Source organism: Alligator mississippiensis, chromosome 16 (genome assembly GCF_030867095.1).
Source record: "Alligator mississippiensis isolate rAllMis1 chromosome 16, rAllMis1, whole genome shotgun sequence".
Taxonomy (NCBI): domain Eukaryota; kingdom Metazoa; phylum Chordata; order Crocodylia; family Alligatoridae; genus Alligator; species Alligator mississippiensis.
Window position 1 is genome coordinate 7,815,854 of NC_081839.1, and position 18,024 is coordinate 7,833,877.

The 18,024-nt window shown below is 42.3% G+C and overlaps 1 protein-coding gene across 3 annotated transcripts in view; it reads left to right on the forward strand.

Annotated features, from left to right (window-relative positions):
- The window catches only part of REXO1 (RNA exonuclease 1 homolog), a 54,198-nt gene that overhangs the window by 28,298 nt on the left and 7,876 nt on the right, over window positions 1–18,024 (forward strand). For 2 of the 3 annotated variants that reach the window (XM_019489939.2, XM_014599843.3), the window contains exons 5-13: window positions 1,980–2,140; window positions 4,064–4,201; window positions 5,529–5,652; window positions 7,094–7,207; window positions 8,511–8,648; window positions 11,225–11,338; window positions 12,697–12,770; window positions 16,512–16,622; window positions 17,503–17,618. In XM_019489939.2, the coding sequence (XP_019345484.1) occupies window positions 1,980–2,140; window positions 4,064–4,201; window positions 5,529–5,652; window positions 7,094–7,207; window positions 8,511–8,648; window positions 11,225–11,338; window positions 12,697–12,770; window positions 16,512–16,622; window positions 17,503–17,618 (1,090 nt within the window). The remainder of the gene's footprint in view (window positions 1–1,979; window positions 2,141–4,063; window positions 4,202–5,528; window positions 5,653–7,093; window positions 7,208–8,510; window positions 8,649–11,224; window positions 11,339–12,696; window positions 12,771–16,511; window positions 16,623–17,502; window positions 17,619–18,024) is intronic. The other variant, XM_019489940.2, reaches the window with a different exon arrangement.

Genomic DNA, 18,024 nt, shown 5'->3' on the forward strand with positions numbered 1-18,024 from the left:
AGTGTAAACACAGCCTTCCAGAGCTCCACTGGGCATGGCACCTGCCAGGTTTTTGGGGGGATTTTTTTTTTATAAAACTGGTTAGCAAGCCACAGCTCCAAGCAATTTACAGTTCCATCTACTCCCTTCTCTTTCATAGCCACTGACAAGTGAATCTTTTCACTAATTGCTTTCTTTTCCATTTATTGTTTCTCATGTTTCTGTCATTCTGAAATGCTTACAGCCATTCAAAAATGAAAAATAGATAAATGGAAGGTGGTATGGGGTGGATAAGCATGGTTGTTTTTTTTTGCTCTAGCACTTTCACTCAGAGACTTGTGTTATCAAGGTAAATTTATATTCGATTTAACAACCTTGATAGCATAGTTATGCTGTTTCTGAGTGTTTCCCTAATTTGTTTTTTTTAGGGAATGTTAAGACTTTCTTTTCTTTTTAATTTTTTTCTTAGTAATACTTATTTGAAATTGCCTTCCTTAGCTTTTTATTTTACAGGCACTTTACCATCCTAAACAAAACAGTGTTCATAAAATTAAAGTTTGAGCAAGTGGTTATGCAGAGGAAGTTGCATGCTTTATCATCTTCTACTTTATTTCTGTTGTTTTAATTTTTTTCATTGAAATTGAGAGCTGCTTGGCATAAATGAGTCCAGCGGAAGCATGAACTTAGACTTCTGTTTTACCTTCTACACATACCAAATCTGCCCTTCAGCATATGCAGAGAGAGCCACCTGCACCAGCTGAAGGAACATGATTTGAGCATGTTTTAAAGGAAGGAAAGTTGCCTTACGTTATAGATAGTAGAAAGGCAGACTCTTTTTGCAGGTGTGCTTTCTGGAAAGGACGTCTCTGGGGGAATCCCCCCCCCCAAATATTATTCTTTGTAAGAATAATAAGAACACCAGTACCAACCAACTTGGTGTGCATTTGTACAGCCACTGCACAAATGAGTCTTAAGGTGAAATTTGCTTAGTGGTTACTCTGAATTTTAAGGAAATGAAGTATGGCCCCACTGCAATATAATAGGAGTTTTGTCACTGGTTTTAGTGAGCCCAAGGTTCTACCCAAAGCTTGAGCTGGCTTTTGCCACCAGTATTTGTATTGCAGGTGCTTGTATTCTCTTTTCCTTTTTTATCTTGGAGGTTTAGTGAAGTGGTGGGTTTTTTTTAATGGCTTTTCTTGTATCTGGTTGTACTGGGCCATTGGTGACTAACTAGTTTAGCCCCTTAGCATCTCTCTTTTTGCTGTACCACAGAAGAAGTTGTTTCAAGAGACAGTCGCTTCTATTAACAGCTCAAGACCTTTTCTGGTCAGGTAACGAATGAGTCTACCTAAGAATTTTTAGACCATCTTTTGATGCTGTCAGGGCTTAGTTGCTCTGACATTCTTAACTTCTCTTTCTACATCATTTGCCGTCACATTCTTTATTAAATAAGTGGCTTTATGATCTCAAGCAATGTAGAAGAAGAAAAATGCAAGAGTTGTTACACCTATTGCCATGAGTGGGAGTGTGCAGTAGGTTTTAACTTCTGCCTCCTTTTTTTTGCACTGAAGCCAAGGACCGTAACACATGGGGCTTGTATATGCATCACATTCATAATTGTAACTAAATTTCAAGTTCCTGAGTAGCTCCATATTCAAACACTTTCCCAGGATAAATGTGTCCACACATGAGATTATTTTTCATTAACTCTGTGTACAAAAGCCTTACATGCACCCAGGTCAAAGACAAATAATAGCGCATAGCAACAGAAACTTGCATCGTTATGATCAGTGCGGAAGTTGGTCATGCCATCTAACTTAACAGATCTTGCAAGCGTCTGTTCTACATTGGCTTGGCACAGAAGGCAAAGGAATTAAACCTGCTATCATCCCTGAATCCCTGTTTGCCACACAGTTTCATAATTCTGTATGCACATTTTGAAACCAAAAATTAGTTGTATGGTAGAATTTCTGCATAAATATATTTTTTGTCTTTCTTAGCTCTTGCATGTAAGAAAATTACTCCAGTTGGCAGCGTTCCACTTCCCAACAACTCTGAGACTTCTGTTCTTGCTCTGAAGGCCCGTACACTAGCTGGGATGGCATCTAAGACCAGTAGCACTAACAAACCAAAAAGGATAGCTCATGCTCCTTCTCTACAGGTAAGACAAACCCTTGCATAATATGTCAATCTCCACAGCCTGGTCTTTCCATTCATTCCATGTTGGTTTGATTACATTTAATTGTGCGTCACTGCAAGATTTTTGCTCCCAGAATAGCGAGATTTGTGTGACACTTTGCTTTGTCATGTGTAAACCTACAAGTGCTTCCATATATGCATCTGATCAGTTAGCTAGGAGCAATATTTAGAGCAAACATGCTTTCTGACCTAAAAAGTAACCTTTAGCAAACCACCTGGGTGTATCTGCCACCAGATCCTAAGGCTAAAATGTATTGCAGATCTTTTCCAACTGTGATCTATCCTCTGGTGCCTGGACTTTGCTTGGGTTGTTTTTGTAGATCTGTAGCTATTTGCGCCTTGTCGTTCTCAGTGTTTGAATAGTGCTGCATGTACTGTAGGTCTCTGATGATAGACAAAAATGGTGTTTTTCAACAGTGGTAGCTGAAGGTAATAAGGTTTTCTACCCAAGACAGCTGTTGGTGTTATCTAACATGAAATTTAAGCTGACATGGACATAGTGGCATAGCTGTATGAGTGGATATGTTTATTCTGGAATAAAGTAGCTAGTGTTTGGTTTAGCTTAACCCCTTTCCATGCAATATTAAGCTAAATTAAGAAAAGGCACACTAACCAAGCTCAGTCTAAAGCCTGGCCAACACGTATGACCCAGCTGATGCTCCCAGATTACTGCTGATGCCCTGGCTTTGTGGACTGAATTAAATTGCTTAGCATGCCAGATTTGACCCACAGACTGTAGATTGCTGAACCCTGTTCTAGGTTATACTGGGAAAATATTCCTGCCTAGATGAAGCCTTTACCTGCACTGTATCTAGAAGAGGTTTCAGTTGTGTTAAGAGAACTTGATTGAACCAATACAGTTAAGGAGAGCATCTTTTTTGCCTATCAAGATGGGACCGATGGCATTGCAAAACACATGCCCTCGTACACATTAGAACTGACATTGCTATGAATCTCTTCTTCTGCAGTTTCTCTTGGTCCTAACAGGCACCATCTGGGGTGTTATGTTCCTGAACGTCTCTTCAACAGAGACTGACAAAATGATAAAACAAGTAAAAAAATTGGGTGGCAGGGACAGAGACTTAAACCATGTTATTTGTAACACAAGCTGGCATATAAAAGGCAACTAATCAGTAATACCTTAAGATAACATGCACAGGCTTTTGTTTTGGTTTTGGTTGGCAAATACCTATTCAGAAAATTTTAAGGAGAAATTGAGCGTCAGTTTATTTAAGATTAGAAATCCAAAATTGTAATTGACCCAAAGGAAATCACAATATTGGAGTTCAGTGAAGTCATTACATTTATTAAAACCCCAAATTATAAATACGGAGCTTCAGTTAGGCTTACCACAGCCACTTAGTGTTTGCCATCCTCCCTTTTTTTTCTTCCCTTCTTTCCAGATGGAGTATCGAAAATGTGCGTGACTGAGCTATTGGTTTTTTATTTGGTGTCATGCATTCTTATCTCCAATACAAAGGGTAAATCTTGGCACCACAGTAACCTTGACTCTTAATGTAAGTGCCATAGTTTTCATGATATGGGGTGTTTTTCTTTGAAGACAATCTAGCTTTATGTCTAACGTCACTGAGACTAATTGGCTGCAGTGTGTAACCGTAAGGCCTGATTCTTCAGTTGTAACAAAACATCCTAAAAGCCCTAAAAACACCTGCTTCTTAGAATAGTAAGACTGCTGAGAGGGAGCAAAACAGTTGCAAGTGTTATTTTGGGGATTGAAAATGCCGCACATTAAGTCAGTGTTTGAACAGTTTTTTCAGAAAGGAAGTCATGACACTATTAATAACACCTGAGAAACATGAGCTACTCAAAGCAATTTATTTCTCAAACCTTTCTGAACCTTTTCTCCCTTTCTTTTTCTCTGTAGAGCACTACCTTAAAGAGGCCAGTTATTCCCACAGAGTTTGGTGCCAAAGTCCCAACCAACATTCGCCAAAGGTATCTCAATCTCTTCATTGACGAGTGCCTGAAGTTCTGCTCTTCTGCACAGGAGGCGTTTGACAAGGTCTGTATTGACACTTCAAAGCAAGAGCCAAACTTGAATTGGGGAATCTTGTTCTCCCCATCAGTCATTATCCTTTGAGATTGTTATATTTTCTGGTTGTACTCCCTTACTCATCTGCTGCCAAAATATCATATATAGAGGAGTGAAGTATGTTAAATAATGCAAGAGTTGTAGGAATTGGAAAAGATGATAATATCACAGAAGTTTCTTCCTTTCTTCCTCTTGAGATGCCTGAGCACATTTCTATTGAAATTCTTTCCAGGTACCTTAACCCATTTTAGGAAAAAAGCAGTCTGTTTTTAAAAAGTTTCTAGACATTCACCCCAAGCTTTATGCTGATCCTAGAGCATGTTGGGAAACACCTGCTGGAACATTAGCTGGTCAGTGTAGAGTAATGTTATGCAGGCAGAGTCAGTAAAGCCTATAAGTCAAGGGGAAGTGCATGAATTTTAAGGAGACTCTTATTAAATAGGGACAGCACAGCATGATTCCCTGCGGGTTCCCTTCAGTGCTTGTTACACAGGAAAACTCCAGACAACGTATACTACGTTAGTTTTGCGCCAGATGAACTCGGGAACAGTTTTTCTTGTGCTGTCTGTCTCCCTTTCCTCACTCCCTGTTTGAGATGCTCCTGTTGCATCCAAGGCCAAGCTGGTGCCTTCAAAGTGATAGCCTGTGAGGGGTTCCTTCATCCTCCTTTTCCATTCTGGAATGCCTCCTTTTTCATCTGGTTTTTTTAATACCCTTTGTACTTAGCACTCCAGAAGCAGGCTGCTTTCTCTTAGAGGGGCCGTGCTTTATGAATCCAACTGTCAAGGAGGCAGTTTCAGATGAAAAGGCTTCAGTGCTTTGGGGTTCAAAATGCATCTCTTCCATGATCTGATTGGGTGCTACTTCCTTTCAAGTGCAAGGAGGGCCCAAGGCTAGTTCCAGATCAGCAATCTTTTCCCCTTATATAAGTGTATTTATTTCTGAGATCCTCTGAAGCCATTTGATAGGACAGTCACTTTGTGGCCACAGTTGGATTCTATGTTTTAGAGAGCAGTAGTTAGCCATGTTAATCTGAAGTCAAGCAGAGATCATCTTACAGATTGCCTCTGCCAAAAATACAGAGCAGAAGCTTTCATGACCTCAAGTTCACTTCATCAGATGTTCATGCATCTGATGAAGAGAACTTGAATTCATAAAAGCTTCTGCTCTCTCTGTATCTTAGTTTATAAGGTGCATCTCTACCCTGCCATCTAGGTTGAAGAGCAGTGAGACTCCCATTTTAACTAAAAGCAAAATCATGAATGGCATAGGTCATGATAAACTACGTTATTTGCAGGCTCTGTCTGAGGAGAAGGTGGCTTATGAGCGCAGTACCAGTCGGAACATCTACCTGAATGTAGCAGTGAATACGTTAAAGAAGCTCAGAAGCCTAGCACCCAATTCCCCATCTAGCGTAAACAGTACGTATTGCATTTGTGGTTTAAGAATCTAAAGCCGTGCTCGGATTAGGAGCAGGAGAGTGAAACCCGTTGAAAAGCCAGACCCATTTCTCAGCTGCATTATGCTGAAAGGCAGACCGCTTCGGTTAGCTTTTTAGCCTTGCAAGCTTTAATAGACCTCCTCAAGAGGGAAGTCCAGCAATGCTTTGTTGGCTGTCGGTACCTAAATGGAGATAATGCCACATAGATTTTTTTAGCACAGGTTCTTTAAAATGAAAAGCCCTGCTAATGGAGTAACTTTCACATGATGCCTTCAAAGTGATAGACTCGTCCATCACCACAGAAATCTGTTACACACATTAAGCTTCAAGAGAGAAAAGAAGAGGGTTAAGACATTTCATTATTGGCTCTCGAGAGGGTACATTAAACAATCAATTTATGCTGTTCTTGTGAATTTTTTTCTGATCTCTTTCCTTTTCCTCCTCTGTCTTCATTACCTTTCCTACCATTAGTCAGAAGGCCTGAACTCGGGGAGGCTGGCCTTTGGAGACCTGCCAGTTAATGATTAGTAAAAAGCACCTGTCCACCATTAGATAATGTGCTGTGCGTATTCCATGGCGCTGAAGTTTTTTTTTTTTTTAAGTTTGATGAAAGATTTGATATGGAAGTCTGGCCTGTAGGGATTTACCAGCAGAGCTGCATGCAGTGCAGTGGGTCCTGTGTTGGGCCTACTGGTTGGCCTTGGGGATGTCACAGTGGTGTTATTCTTTGAAACGCTACAGGGGTGACTTTTCCTTCTTTCCCCCATTTCCTGCTATGCTCAGTAATTTTCCAGAAAACAGGCTGGCCTTCCTGTCAACCATGCTGCAGTAGATGGCTTTCTTCAATGAATTGTTCCCCTTCTGCTCATGGGGAGATTCTACCAGATGCTGATGCCACGTGACCAAAATGGTTATACTCTTCCCTGTCCCATGTTCCCTCCCACAACTTCCCCCCTTTCCTCTCAGCTGGGTATCTGCAGTCTGTAGTATCTTGTTTGAGTGTACAAGCAGAGTTTTTTACTATCCAGCATGTGCCCTCCTGCTTTGTCCACAATGGTGCACAGCAGCATGCATCCCTAGTGAATGGGAATGAACTGTATAGACATCCTGGCTTGCCCCTGGGAAAACCACAGCTGGCTGTCAGTATAAACAGCAGGTTTCCTGTTGCAGATCAGGATGTGCCATAGACAACTTGGCTTTGAAAGCACCAAACACATGACTGTTTCTGGAACAGAGAGAAAATTGAAAGAGGTGAATTCAGCCCTCCTTTTTCTAGCTTTCCAAACTATTTGGACCCAAGCTTCCATCTGTGTGCAGTGTCCAAACACCAGGAATAACTTCTCTTACCCTAGAAAGGTGGCAGCTTTGTGTTTGACCTTTTCTATTTCTGTTTCTCTTCTCTTCCTTCATCCTCACTGCAGAGGCAAGTAACAAGAAAGTGGTGTCCCATGAAGCCGTACTAGGAGGGAAACTTGCTGCTAAGACCAGCTTTACGCTAAATCGGTCGGGGAGCTTGCGGGCAGAGGATTTAACAGGTAAGTATCTGTTTCAGTAGCTCCCTACCTCACAAGGCAGAGCTGCATAAACAGCGGAGAGGGATTAAGGAAGAACAACATCTTGCTGAACCTTGAGGCAATACGATTTCCATTTTCCATCTAAGCATTGTACCTTATCACTTACCACCTGTACACATTCTATGTAGGAGTGTTGTAGGCATATTCACTAACATGGCAAGTTTGGTATCAACCTCTGGGTGTTGTGCACTGTACTTGCCCTTTTTTTCTGTCTCAAAGGTAGACTGTGAACATGGTGGTTATCATTTTAACGCATCATCAAGAAGCAGTCAGAAAACTCCTAGTATGTTTGTATTTTCAGATGCCCTGTATCCCTGATTTGCAGTTTTCTGCCTTTGGAGTTGCTTTTCCTTTCTTGCCCCAGAAGGTTTGCTTTATACAGGGCTACTGTGGCTCCACATGCTTAAGGGGCAATAGTCAACGTAACTATATTGCCATCTGTTCTGTAGGAACTGCTTTCAGATTTACCAGCTTTTTACTAAAAGGTCACATTGTATACAAAAGATTGTGCCACAGGCATTATTGTTGGGTCGAATTGGTTGTGGGCACCTCGATTGCTGAAAGAGGTAGGCAGATTGTTGGGAGATCAGAGAAGAGACTCAAACTACTAAGGCGTGGAGGGATTGACATGTAAGGAAAGCATAAAAGGAGTTGTATAGCTCAGATAAACCACATCAAAGGGCGATGCAACAGTATTGGAAGAGTGTAAACACAAAGGAGTTATTGAGTACGCTACGAGGAGTTATAACTATCCATAATGGAATGAAATGAACAAACCCCCTAGGCTGAATATCATGAAAAAGCCTCTGACAGTGAGATTTCAGACCACTGTAGGGAGTCTCACAAGGGATATGGTGGAAAGCATATTCCTTGGTCCATTAATCATATACTATTAAAGCATTTAAAAACTGAAAATGCCAGATGAAATACTATGAAATAAGGCCCCCGAGGAATTTCATTTTGGAATGCTTTAATAGTTCAGCGTCATGGTTTTTTCAGACTTAGGTGCCTAAAATTAGTTGCAGAATAATTTTAAAACTCAATCTGGGTATTTAAGTCCTCAAATTTGAAAAATGTTGGCTGTTGAACCTGTTTCCTTAGACTAGCTTAGGTACTGAACAGAAGATGGAAAAACAGATTCAAGACTTTGGGATTGCCTGTGTGCATTTTGATGAGCACAGGCTGATCTGTTACTGTCTAGACAACAGGTAACGTTTCTGCTGCCTCAGTGGTGTGGCTTCAGCCTGTCCTTTGATGCATCTAGGATCTGCCTTGTACAGAAGACTGAAGGAATATCTTCTGACAGAGGAGCAGTTGAAAGAAAATGGGTACCCAATGCCACATCCAGAGAAGATGGGCCGTGCTATTGTTTTCACTGCAGAGGAGAAGAAAACAACTGACTGTAAGTTGTTCTGAGTGTGTCAGTCAGCAAGGTTAGTTAGCTCAATCCCATGTTCAGCCACTCTCATCCCTTAACAAGGTGCAGTCTTCATACTGAAGATGGGGCTGGCTGCAAATGACTTTCTGTCTTTTTGCAGAACTATAGGATTTTAAGCGTTCTTGTCCTTGGAAAATATTTTCAATACAGTATCTATGCTGTTTGGACCCACACAGCAGTTTCATATGTCTTATATTAGGATCAAGCCACAGCCTGGAGTGATCTCTTCTAGGTTTATCATCAGGCCCTTAGAAGAAATGATCAAGGTTGTTTCTCAGTTGCTTAACTCTGTGAGAGCATCTCTAGATACCAACACCCCCTGCCCCTGAGGTTGGCATACGCTGGAGTCTGACTTTTTAATTAATCATTGCCTGCTATTCTCTCATTTTGAGGCCAGAAGAGATTCACTTTATAGTTTGGAAACAAATATTCACATCTTCAGTATTGGGGGCCTGCTCTGCACACGAGGACTTTCTAAAGCGTCCACAGAAAGGTGGCTAGTCAGGTTAGTCTGAAGTCAGGTGGAAGATAGGGCAGGGACTCTAGCAACTGATGTTGGTGCCTCACTGATAAACATGCAGCATGATTCGAAGCAGTGCAGCTTTCAGTTCTGTCGCTTGGTGGCACTACTATATATAATTTTTAACAGTGGAATGGAATAACTGAAATGTGTACCCCACTCCAGGCTGGCTGCTGACCTGCTTATTTGACTTTTCCAAAACCTAGAGCCTGTTGGAAGGAATTAGACTTTTTAATTTAAAGAAAATGGGACAAGCCACTGTACTGTGCATTAAAAGTAAAATGCCTGGCCATAGTGAAAAACAAAATTGCATCTTCACTGTTTTGGGGCAAAAGTAGGTCTTGAGGTGTCTTGTTCAATGGAGTCAGTCATTTGCTGACTAATGTGTGTTAAGTGCTCATTCATGTTAACACCTTGTTGCCCACATTTGTACTATGGTTGTTGAAGCGACCTGAACCACAGCTATATTGTATTATTGTTGTCATGTACTCTGTTTGGTCAGCTCTGAGATGAGGGCACTAGCAGTCACCTGCCTTCATGCAAGCCTGGGGTCTTATTTCCAGTTCTCTCTCTTCGTTTTGAGGCTGTTAGTAACCCATACCATTGAAAACAGATGGTTATATGTAGTTGCAACAGGTTTGTGTGAAAATACACATTAGATAAAAATTATATATGCTAATGTAGCATAGAGTTATCACCTAAATGGTAATGTCCTTTTGAGCTAAGTGTTCAGGCCAAAACATGAAGAATAGTCTAGAAACATGGCCATCAGCTTCCCTGCTTTGGTTTTGGCATGTGCCTCATTTTCAGTTAATGATGAATAATAGAAACCACACATACCATCCTGGTTTGGGATGTGCTTTCTTTTATGTGATTTACAGAATGTAGCTATTAACAGTCTTATAATACACTTTACAATGAGTTAGGGGTAATGGAAAGGGGATCTGGCCAGGTTCAACCAACATAATACACATTACGCTTACCTTAAACACCCAGCAAATTTTTATACTGTGTAGTTTGTGATGTGCTGCTGAAGTGGCAGGTTTCACTCCAAAGTGTGTAGCATTTCCAGGTAGTGGTAAAACTGCTCTATAGCACGTGCAATAGGAAACACCACAGCTGAGACCTGAGTTCTTGTTCCCAGTCTAATCCCTTTCTTCCTTTCACTCCCTTTTCTGTTTCAAAGGGCTTGAGGAAAATGGCTCTTCTGCAGTATTCAACATATAGGGCCCTTTTAGTCCACTTTGGGAATGTTAAGCCAAACCACACACAAGAGTGATAAGAGTACTCACACGAGAAGCTAACATGTGAATTTAAAATGTATTCCATAATAGCTTCCCTGTGTAGGTAGGACTGTATAAGTTTCTCAAAAATACTGCTCTTGAGTTAAAACGTGGCTTTAGCCCAAGGTGAGTTTTTAGTAAGTTTTCAGCCCATTTTCCCATTTGAATGATAAGGGCAGGATGGGAGAGCTAATCTTATTTTTCCCTATTTGTTTTAACTTGGGACTTTGCACTTTGATAACCGATAAAGCTGCAATAGAGAAGGTTTGAACAAAACTTGTTTTATAGCTGTAACAGACAAAAATAAGCAGTGTTTGAAGAAAATCAGTGCAGCATTTGTAAAGCTTTGGACACTTCAGCGTCACAGTACTTGCATGTGCTTCTAACACCACCTCCATTCTGTCACACCCTGTTGCCAAAGTGGTTTTGAACTTTTTGGCACGTGCCAATAGGCTTGCTTTTCAGGTGACATTAACTGCATATGACCATCTAAGTGCAGGTCATTGTACTGAAGTGACAGCAGTTCTCAGTCTTTTTTTTCCCCTTTGATTTTAAATTTGATTATTAATACAACCTTAACCTATTTTTTCAGTCATGTACAGTTCAGGAAGATTAGCTAGTACTTCACCAAAGTATTTCTTTTGGGCAGAGCAAATGTAACCTGTTGTTTGTCTTGTCTTATTAACTGGATGAATTGCAAAATTTCCAGTAAGCTGTTTCATTGTACTTTTGATCAGCTTCATGCAGGATATGTTGCCGCTGTGGTACCGAATACATGGTCTCCGCATCAGGGAACTGCATTCGCAAAGAGGAGTGTCTCCATCACTGGGGAAGGTTACGCAAGCAGAAAGGTAGGGACTCTTCCGTGACTTCGCAGCAAATTGGTGAACATGCTTTTGGCATTTGATACCTGATCCATATCAAGCTTCGGTTGTTACAGAGGCGGGTACTTTTTGAGCTATTTTTTGGTGCCATTATTTGGTTGTGGGATTCACGAAGACTGTGTGCAGCAGCTTCAAATTGGCAGTACATAAGCTTGCCACTTGGTGGTGTGACACATTACAAAATAAGTAGTCTAAAGTTTGCGAAAGGTAGTGTTGGGAAGTGGTGTCATGCAGGAAACACCATTTGCTGCAGTGGTAAAAACACACAAACAAAACACCACCTCTCCAGTCTTCTCTTGTATCACTTATCCTGTTAGGTCAATGGCTCCTGGGCTTGCGAAAATTGGGTCAGGTGACTTCAAACATGATTACACTCTGGAGTTGTAGTGACTCATTGAGCTCTTCGCTGTCAGTGAGGTGATCGTGACTGCACTTGGTTTTGTTTCCAAGATGGTTGGCACTTGAACCACTATAATTTCCTTTCTAAAAACTAGGCTCATCATAGTCTATAGCAGGGGCGGGCAATTATTTTGGGGAGACGACTGCTTACTGAGTTTCGGCAAGCCATAGAGGGCCGCATGACAGGCAGCCCAGGGCAGATTAATATTAATTTTCTAAATTTTTTAGGAGCTCCGTGGGCCGGATAGAATAGCCTGGTGGGTTGCATCCGGCCCCTGGGCTGCATTTTGCCCACCCCGGTCTATAAGGTGTGCTAACTGGGTCCTGTGCTATAATTATGTGCAGAGATTGTAACCATTAAAAGGCAGATGAGTAGGTGAAAGTATGAATCTGTTGAGATGCATACTGTCTGTAGCTCCCAGACATCCCAGCTGGGATTGGGATCTTTGTTAGGCACTGTACCAATAATACGAAGTCACAGTTCTTGCCTAGCGAAGTTATGTTAAATTTGAATTATGTCCCAGTGAGGCATCTCTCTAATCTGAATCTTCCTTTCAGCTTTGAAAATATGCTGTACGCAGAGTGAATTTACATTACTGAAAAACCTTCATCATCCACACATCTGTTTATCAAGCTTGTTTGCTAAACAGAATTGTAACAAGCCTCCAAAATGTATCTGGTACCCTGCTATTTAGCCTGTTTTAGAGCGGTTGGGAGGGAATTGCTTGAACACTGTAGACTTTGAGGTTTTAATCCTCAGGGTTTTTTTTTTCTTTTAGCTGTTATGGAAATGTTAGCATGTAATTCTGAAAGTATTTCATTGCACTGCCTCTCTGAGGCAGCTCTGTGATTGTGAACTCAGTCTTATTCTGCAGCTGACAAGGCTCCTTTCTTCACTGTTTGACTCTTGTCTCTTACTATGTCAGTGCCAGGTGGATGGGAGACTCATTATAGCTGTTGTTCAGGAGCTGTGGGTTCACCGGGATGCCAGGTTGCTAAAGTAAGTTATCAAGAGAGATTTCTTTTCAATGGCAATTTTCCCTCTTTTCCCCCCCATGGTTTGTCACTCTCTCCTCTTGTGCACAGTTTACATTGTAATTGCTTTTCTCAGAGAGGCATCTGCAATTTATTCACCTTTATTAACTGGTAGGAAATATTATTTTAATTGTATCACCACATCAGTGAGAATTCTGCATCACAGTTACCTTGTGATAGCTTCAGAGTTACTCCAGGCAATCTCTCCTGGACTAAGCCCCCACAGAAGTTCTGATTTAGTCTCCTTTTGGGATGTGATAAAAAAGGAGATAAAAAATAACTGTGATAAAGAGGAAGTTGAAAAGGTGCATTTCAGCTACTATTAAACAGTACTTGGAAACGGGCGCACACACATACAGAGTCTAAAGGGAGCTTTCTGTGTTCCTTTCTCCGCAAGCCCACAAAGGCAACATTTTTCAGGGGAGTATATGTCCCCCAGTATATCTTTGCTAGGGACTGTCACTATACTTGTTTGCTGTGATGGGCAGTGTTATGGAGTAAGACCTCTTGGAGAAATGTTAAATGGCATGTGTTGGGCCCCAACCATACGTGACATGTATTGTGCAATTAACTGGTTAATTGTGCAATGAATTTAGTCTAGCTACACGTGCAAATTAACTATCATGCTATAAAAAGGTCCATCCAGCCATCACATTAGAGTTGGACAATGTGCAACAACTTTATAGCTGGTTTCTATCCAGCTTTATTTGCATATATAGAAGGTATGCCCCCGTGCCTTGGAGCCCCCTCAGCTGATGGGACTTCCAGCTGCAGCAGTGCATGGGATGTTGCCATGGGTGCCATCCTTGTCAACTGAGGAGACTTGCAGCTGTGGCACTGTGTGGTACATTCAAGTAAAGGCATGATAGTACCTGATGCTGAATCCCACCATCATGCCTCCTGCAGTGCATGTGTGGCATGGCAGGAAACATGACTGTGCATCAGATCCTATCACACCTTTTTCTGAACATCTAGAGGGGCCCTTGGGCGGGGGTGAGGGTGGTGGTCTTGGAACCTATAGGTGCTGTTTGCATGTGAGGAGCAAGATGCAGGAATTGAGGCTCTAGTTTTCAGAGAGAGCAAAATGCTGTTTCCACTTGTTTAGTTCATTTAGATGACTGGCAGATTGTCTTCCCCCAGTCCCCACATGCACTGTACACACAGAATCCCAGCCCTGGCCCATAGTACCTGTCTTGGGGAAGGAATGAGAACGGGTTTATAGAAACCTAATTTCTCTGCATGATTCTGTACTGCTGTTTTGGGCCATATACAGAGGCAAGCACGTGTTTCCTTGCTATCAACTCTTCCGGCAAACCAATTAGGTTGTTACCTGTCTCCCGTTACACTGTAGGCATAGTTTAGGGACAAGAGTGGGAAAATGCTGGTATCTAGTGGCCAGTCTTTGCAACCATCTGCTTCATCCCATGTAAGATAAACCTGATGCATGTCTGTGGATGTACTTTTAGCAAAAGGCAAGTTTAATCTTTTACTTTGAAATGGTTGAAGCATCATGCAGTAGAAAGGGTGTTAGAATATTACAATAGCGTAACTAGGGTGTGGCAGCCAAGGCAGCTGCCCTGGACGCTGACTGGGGATGGGGAGAGAAGTGAGGGATGGCCAAAAAACTGCTCTTGTAGCCATGCAGTTATGTGGTGTGGCAGCAGCCAGAAGCTGCCCTGCCCTGGGTGCCTGGCTGCATTGTTACACTTCTGTTACGTCTCACTCACCTGTATTATTAAAACCTAATCTGTTACAATGTGGAGCACTGCTGCATCTTAATTGTTTGCTTTATGCAAACCAGCAAGTTTTCTTTGCTGTGCTCATCAAACCTCAGCTGGCTTTGATTAGCATGCACTTATGCACCTTCTTCAGCTTTTGAGCTTTTCACACCTTGTCACCCGGCCGAATACTAGATATAATTTAATTTCTTGTTCGGGCAAAGAGGAGTAAGGGAGAGAAGTATAAGGCCAGTGGTATATGGCAGTGGTCTTATACTGGGGCCATGTTTGTGGGCATGAAGGTGGCAAAGTAAGGATGAAAGCTAAGCTAAGCAGAGGCCTACCAAGTTATCGAGGCCAGCAGAACTGGGTGGATATACCCATGTAGTCATTTTAGTGTTTTCTGCTGACTTTGTAATAGCTATTCTGAGCTAAAACTTTTTGACCTTAGAGCTATAGTTCAAACTAAAATTATTGTTACTTAGACAAGAATTGAAAAGAATTTCTGAAGTACAGAAGAAGTTGTAGATGTTGCATGGAAGGCAGGAATACTTCTTGAAGCCTCATGTGGTCATTGTGTCTGTCCCTTTTCTCCTCCCCCATACGTGATTTGGTTTTGAAGTGGGGGAACTTTATTTGCAGTTGCTTGATTTTCCTTGTACAACTGTACATTACCGTTTCAAATCTGTTTAACATTTTAAACCAGTGAGGTTTGAAGTTATTCATAACATATCCAGTTATAATAGGGAGGACATGGAGTAGCTATCCATGCATGGGACAAGAGTATAATTAATGCATGGAAAAAATCTGAGGGATGAGTTGAATTGGGGGGTCTCCCAACTTCTGAGCAGCTGGAAGCTGCACACTAGGGGTGTGCGAAGCGGGCCCTATTTGATTCTGTTCTTATTCAGCCCAAATCAGGGGACAGTAATTTGATTTGGATCACTGTCTCTGATCCAATTCAGCTGAATCCAGATCTGAAGATTCAATGCTGATTCGGAGAATCAGCGATTCGGACATAGACACAGCTTTAAAAGTTTTTTCTACATACCTTGAGGTAGCAGGCATGGCCCATGAATGCTGTGATGCTGGGGTGCATGGAGCATCCTACAGGAGTGCAGGTGGCTTCTCTACATGCTCAGTGGTGACCCCAGAAGTGGACCCCCATGCCTCCTTGGCTCGGCGATTGGCCACAGATGGCACCCGGGCTCCCAGGAGGCACCACTTGCCGAGCTGGAGGGGTGCGGGTAGGAGGGGAAAAAAAAACTTACTGAAAATTAAAATGCTGGCTCCCCAGAGGGAACACTTTAGTCCTCACGGTACTGCGGCAGCCTGCTGGGGCAGGATGGGGGGTAGGGGCTCCTGGCAAGATGGTTTCCCCCTGTGTTCTGCCCACGAAATCAGTGGGCAGCTGTGTCGAATTAGGCAGGTTCCTAGCAATAGAGCACTGCGTGGTGCTGCAGAATACCTGCATTTCTCCAATGTGCTGATGCCCAATGATATAGAAGCAGATGGGCACTTGTGGGCCCTCACTGTTGCATTAGAAGAAGTGTTCTTGTGTGTTTTTCATAGATCGTTAGGGGCTGGAAGGGACTTTGCAGATCGATCGGGTCCAGCCTTCCAGCTCTAGGCAGGAAGACAACTAGGGTTAGGTGACCCCAGTGAGGTGACTGTCCAGTCTCCTCTTGAAAACCTCCAGGGTAGGTGACTGCACCACCTCTGGAGGGAGTTTATTCCACAGTGTGGACACCCTGACTGTTTGAATTCATTGCTTTATAACCTTGACACTGGATACCACTCTGATGGAAACCTTTACCCAATAATCCTATTTCTAGATGTTGGCAATGTAAAGAGCATGTCTCATTTGAATCCGAGATTTGATGACTACCACTTTAGAAAGTAAATTTTGTGGGTCTCGTTTCTGCCTTGTGTGGGGATATCAAGCAGACTCTTTTGTCTAACTTGTGCTTGTGTTTTTCTTTCCAAAGCAACATGTCCAGGATGGGCGGAAGGAGAGCCTTGACGGTTTTGTGAAGACTTTTGAGAAGTTGCCTACTACTGATGGCTATCCAGGAATCTTTGCGTTAGACTGTGAAATGGTGGGTGTCTGGGACCATGAGTCCAAATACCAAACAGGGAATACACATATGAAGTAAGACTGGCAGCAGGCAGCAGGTGATATAGGGTACCTCACAGTAGTATACTGAAGGAGAGGTTTGTTTCCTCTCAATAGCTTCCCTCCAAACCCTGGAAAGCTTCTACCAGGGAAAAGCTGTTCGTAGTAACTTGTTTGGTAGCATTTGGCATCCTCTTTGTTGGGAGTCTTACCTGTCAGCAGCAGGCATGGCATGTTCTGGCCTCTTGTCATAGTGAGCTCTCTGATCCTGTCCTTTGAGAAGGGTTGTGATATAACTGTTTAGTAAAAGCACACCTCTTCAAGATGGCAATGCAGCAGGTTTATTTAACATGTTGGTTATACATTGTAGGTGTCTTCTGTGGAACTCTTCTTAATACCAACCTTGCTGCTTTGAATAGTTAACTTCCCCCTCTCTCCTCTACACTGAGCTCTAGAGAGCAGATAGTCAAACTCCTCAACTGTAGGCCACACTATAGGACAATGCATCCTAGAAACTCAATGGAAATTCTTTCACTGCCATGTTTAGTTTTGAATTGGATTATTTGTTAGACTGCTTTGATACCCTGGCCACAGGATGTTTTAACCTTGTACTGAATGGCTGGAGACGTTTTTAGTTGCTATTAGAATTTAAGGTGATAAACATCCTTGAAAAATAGCAGTTAAATTGGCTAATGGGCACCAGTGTTTTATAGCCAGCTTTGCTGCCAGCATCCAGAAGATCTCTGCTGCCTTGAGGAATATAGGAGGTCATGTAAATACTGAGAGATGGACTTCAGATTCCATGCTCATGCCAGCGAAGTAAGCCTTTCTTCCTGCTCTGTTGTCGTGTTTGGTTTTGACAGTGTTACACCAAGCAAGGGCTGGAGTTGACGAGAATAACTGTGATCAACTCTGACCTGAAAGTGGTCTATGACACCTTTGTCAAACCTGACAACAAAGTGGTGGACTACAACACCAGGTAAGAATAGCTCTTTTCCTGGGTGGCTGGAGTATGGCCAGAGCCATTAAGGTGTTATTTCACTTTGCTTATTGGGGAGATTTTTAAATAAAAAAGGGCAGGTTGTCTTTATGGCTGCCCTCCCTTAGCCTGTCAGCACTGCTTCTTGGTTTGCTGGCTAAGTGATAATGGGGTACTAATGGGGTACCCTGGCCTTTCCTTACCAGCAGCTGCATTTGCCATATCTTTAGCCAATAGATGGCTATTAGAATTTGAAGCCTTAAAAACCTTCTACTGCAAATTTGGTAGCCTTCCTGTGTGGAGGGCATAAAGGGTTCCCTTTGAGTCCAGGAATTTTTTTGCTGTGCTAAATACTGTGCTAGCTGCTGAAGTGTAGCTTTCAGTGGTTCATATTGTAATGGAGAAG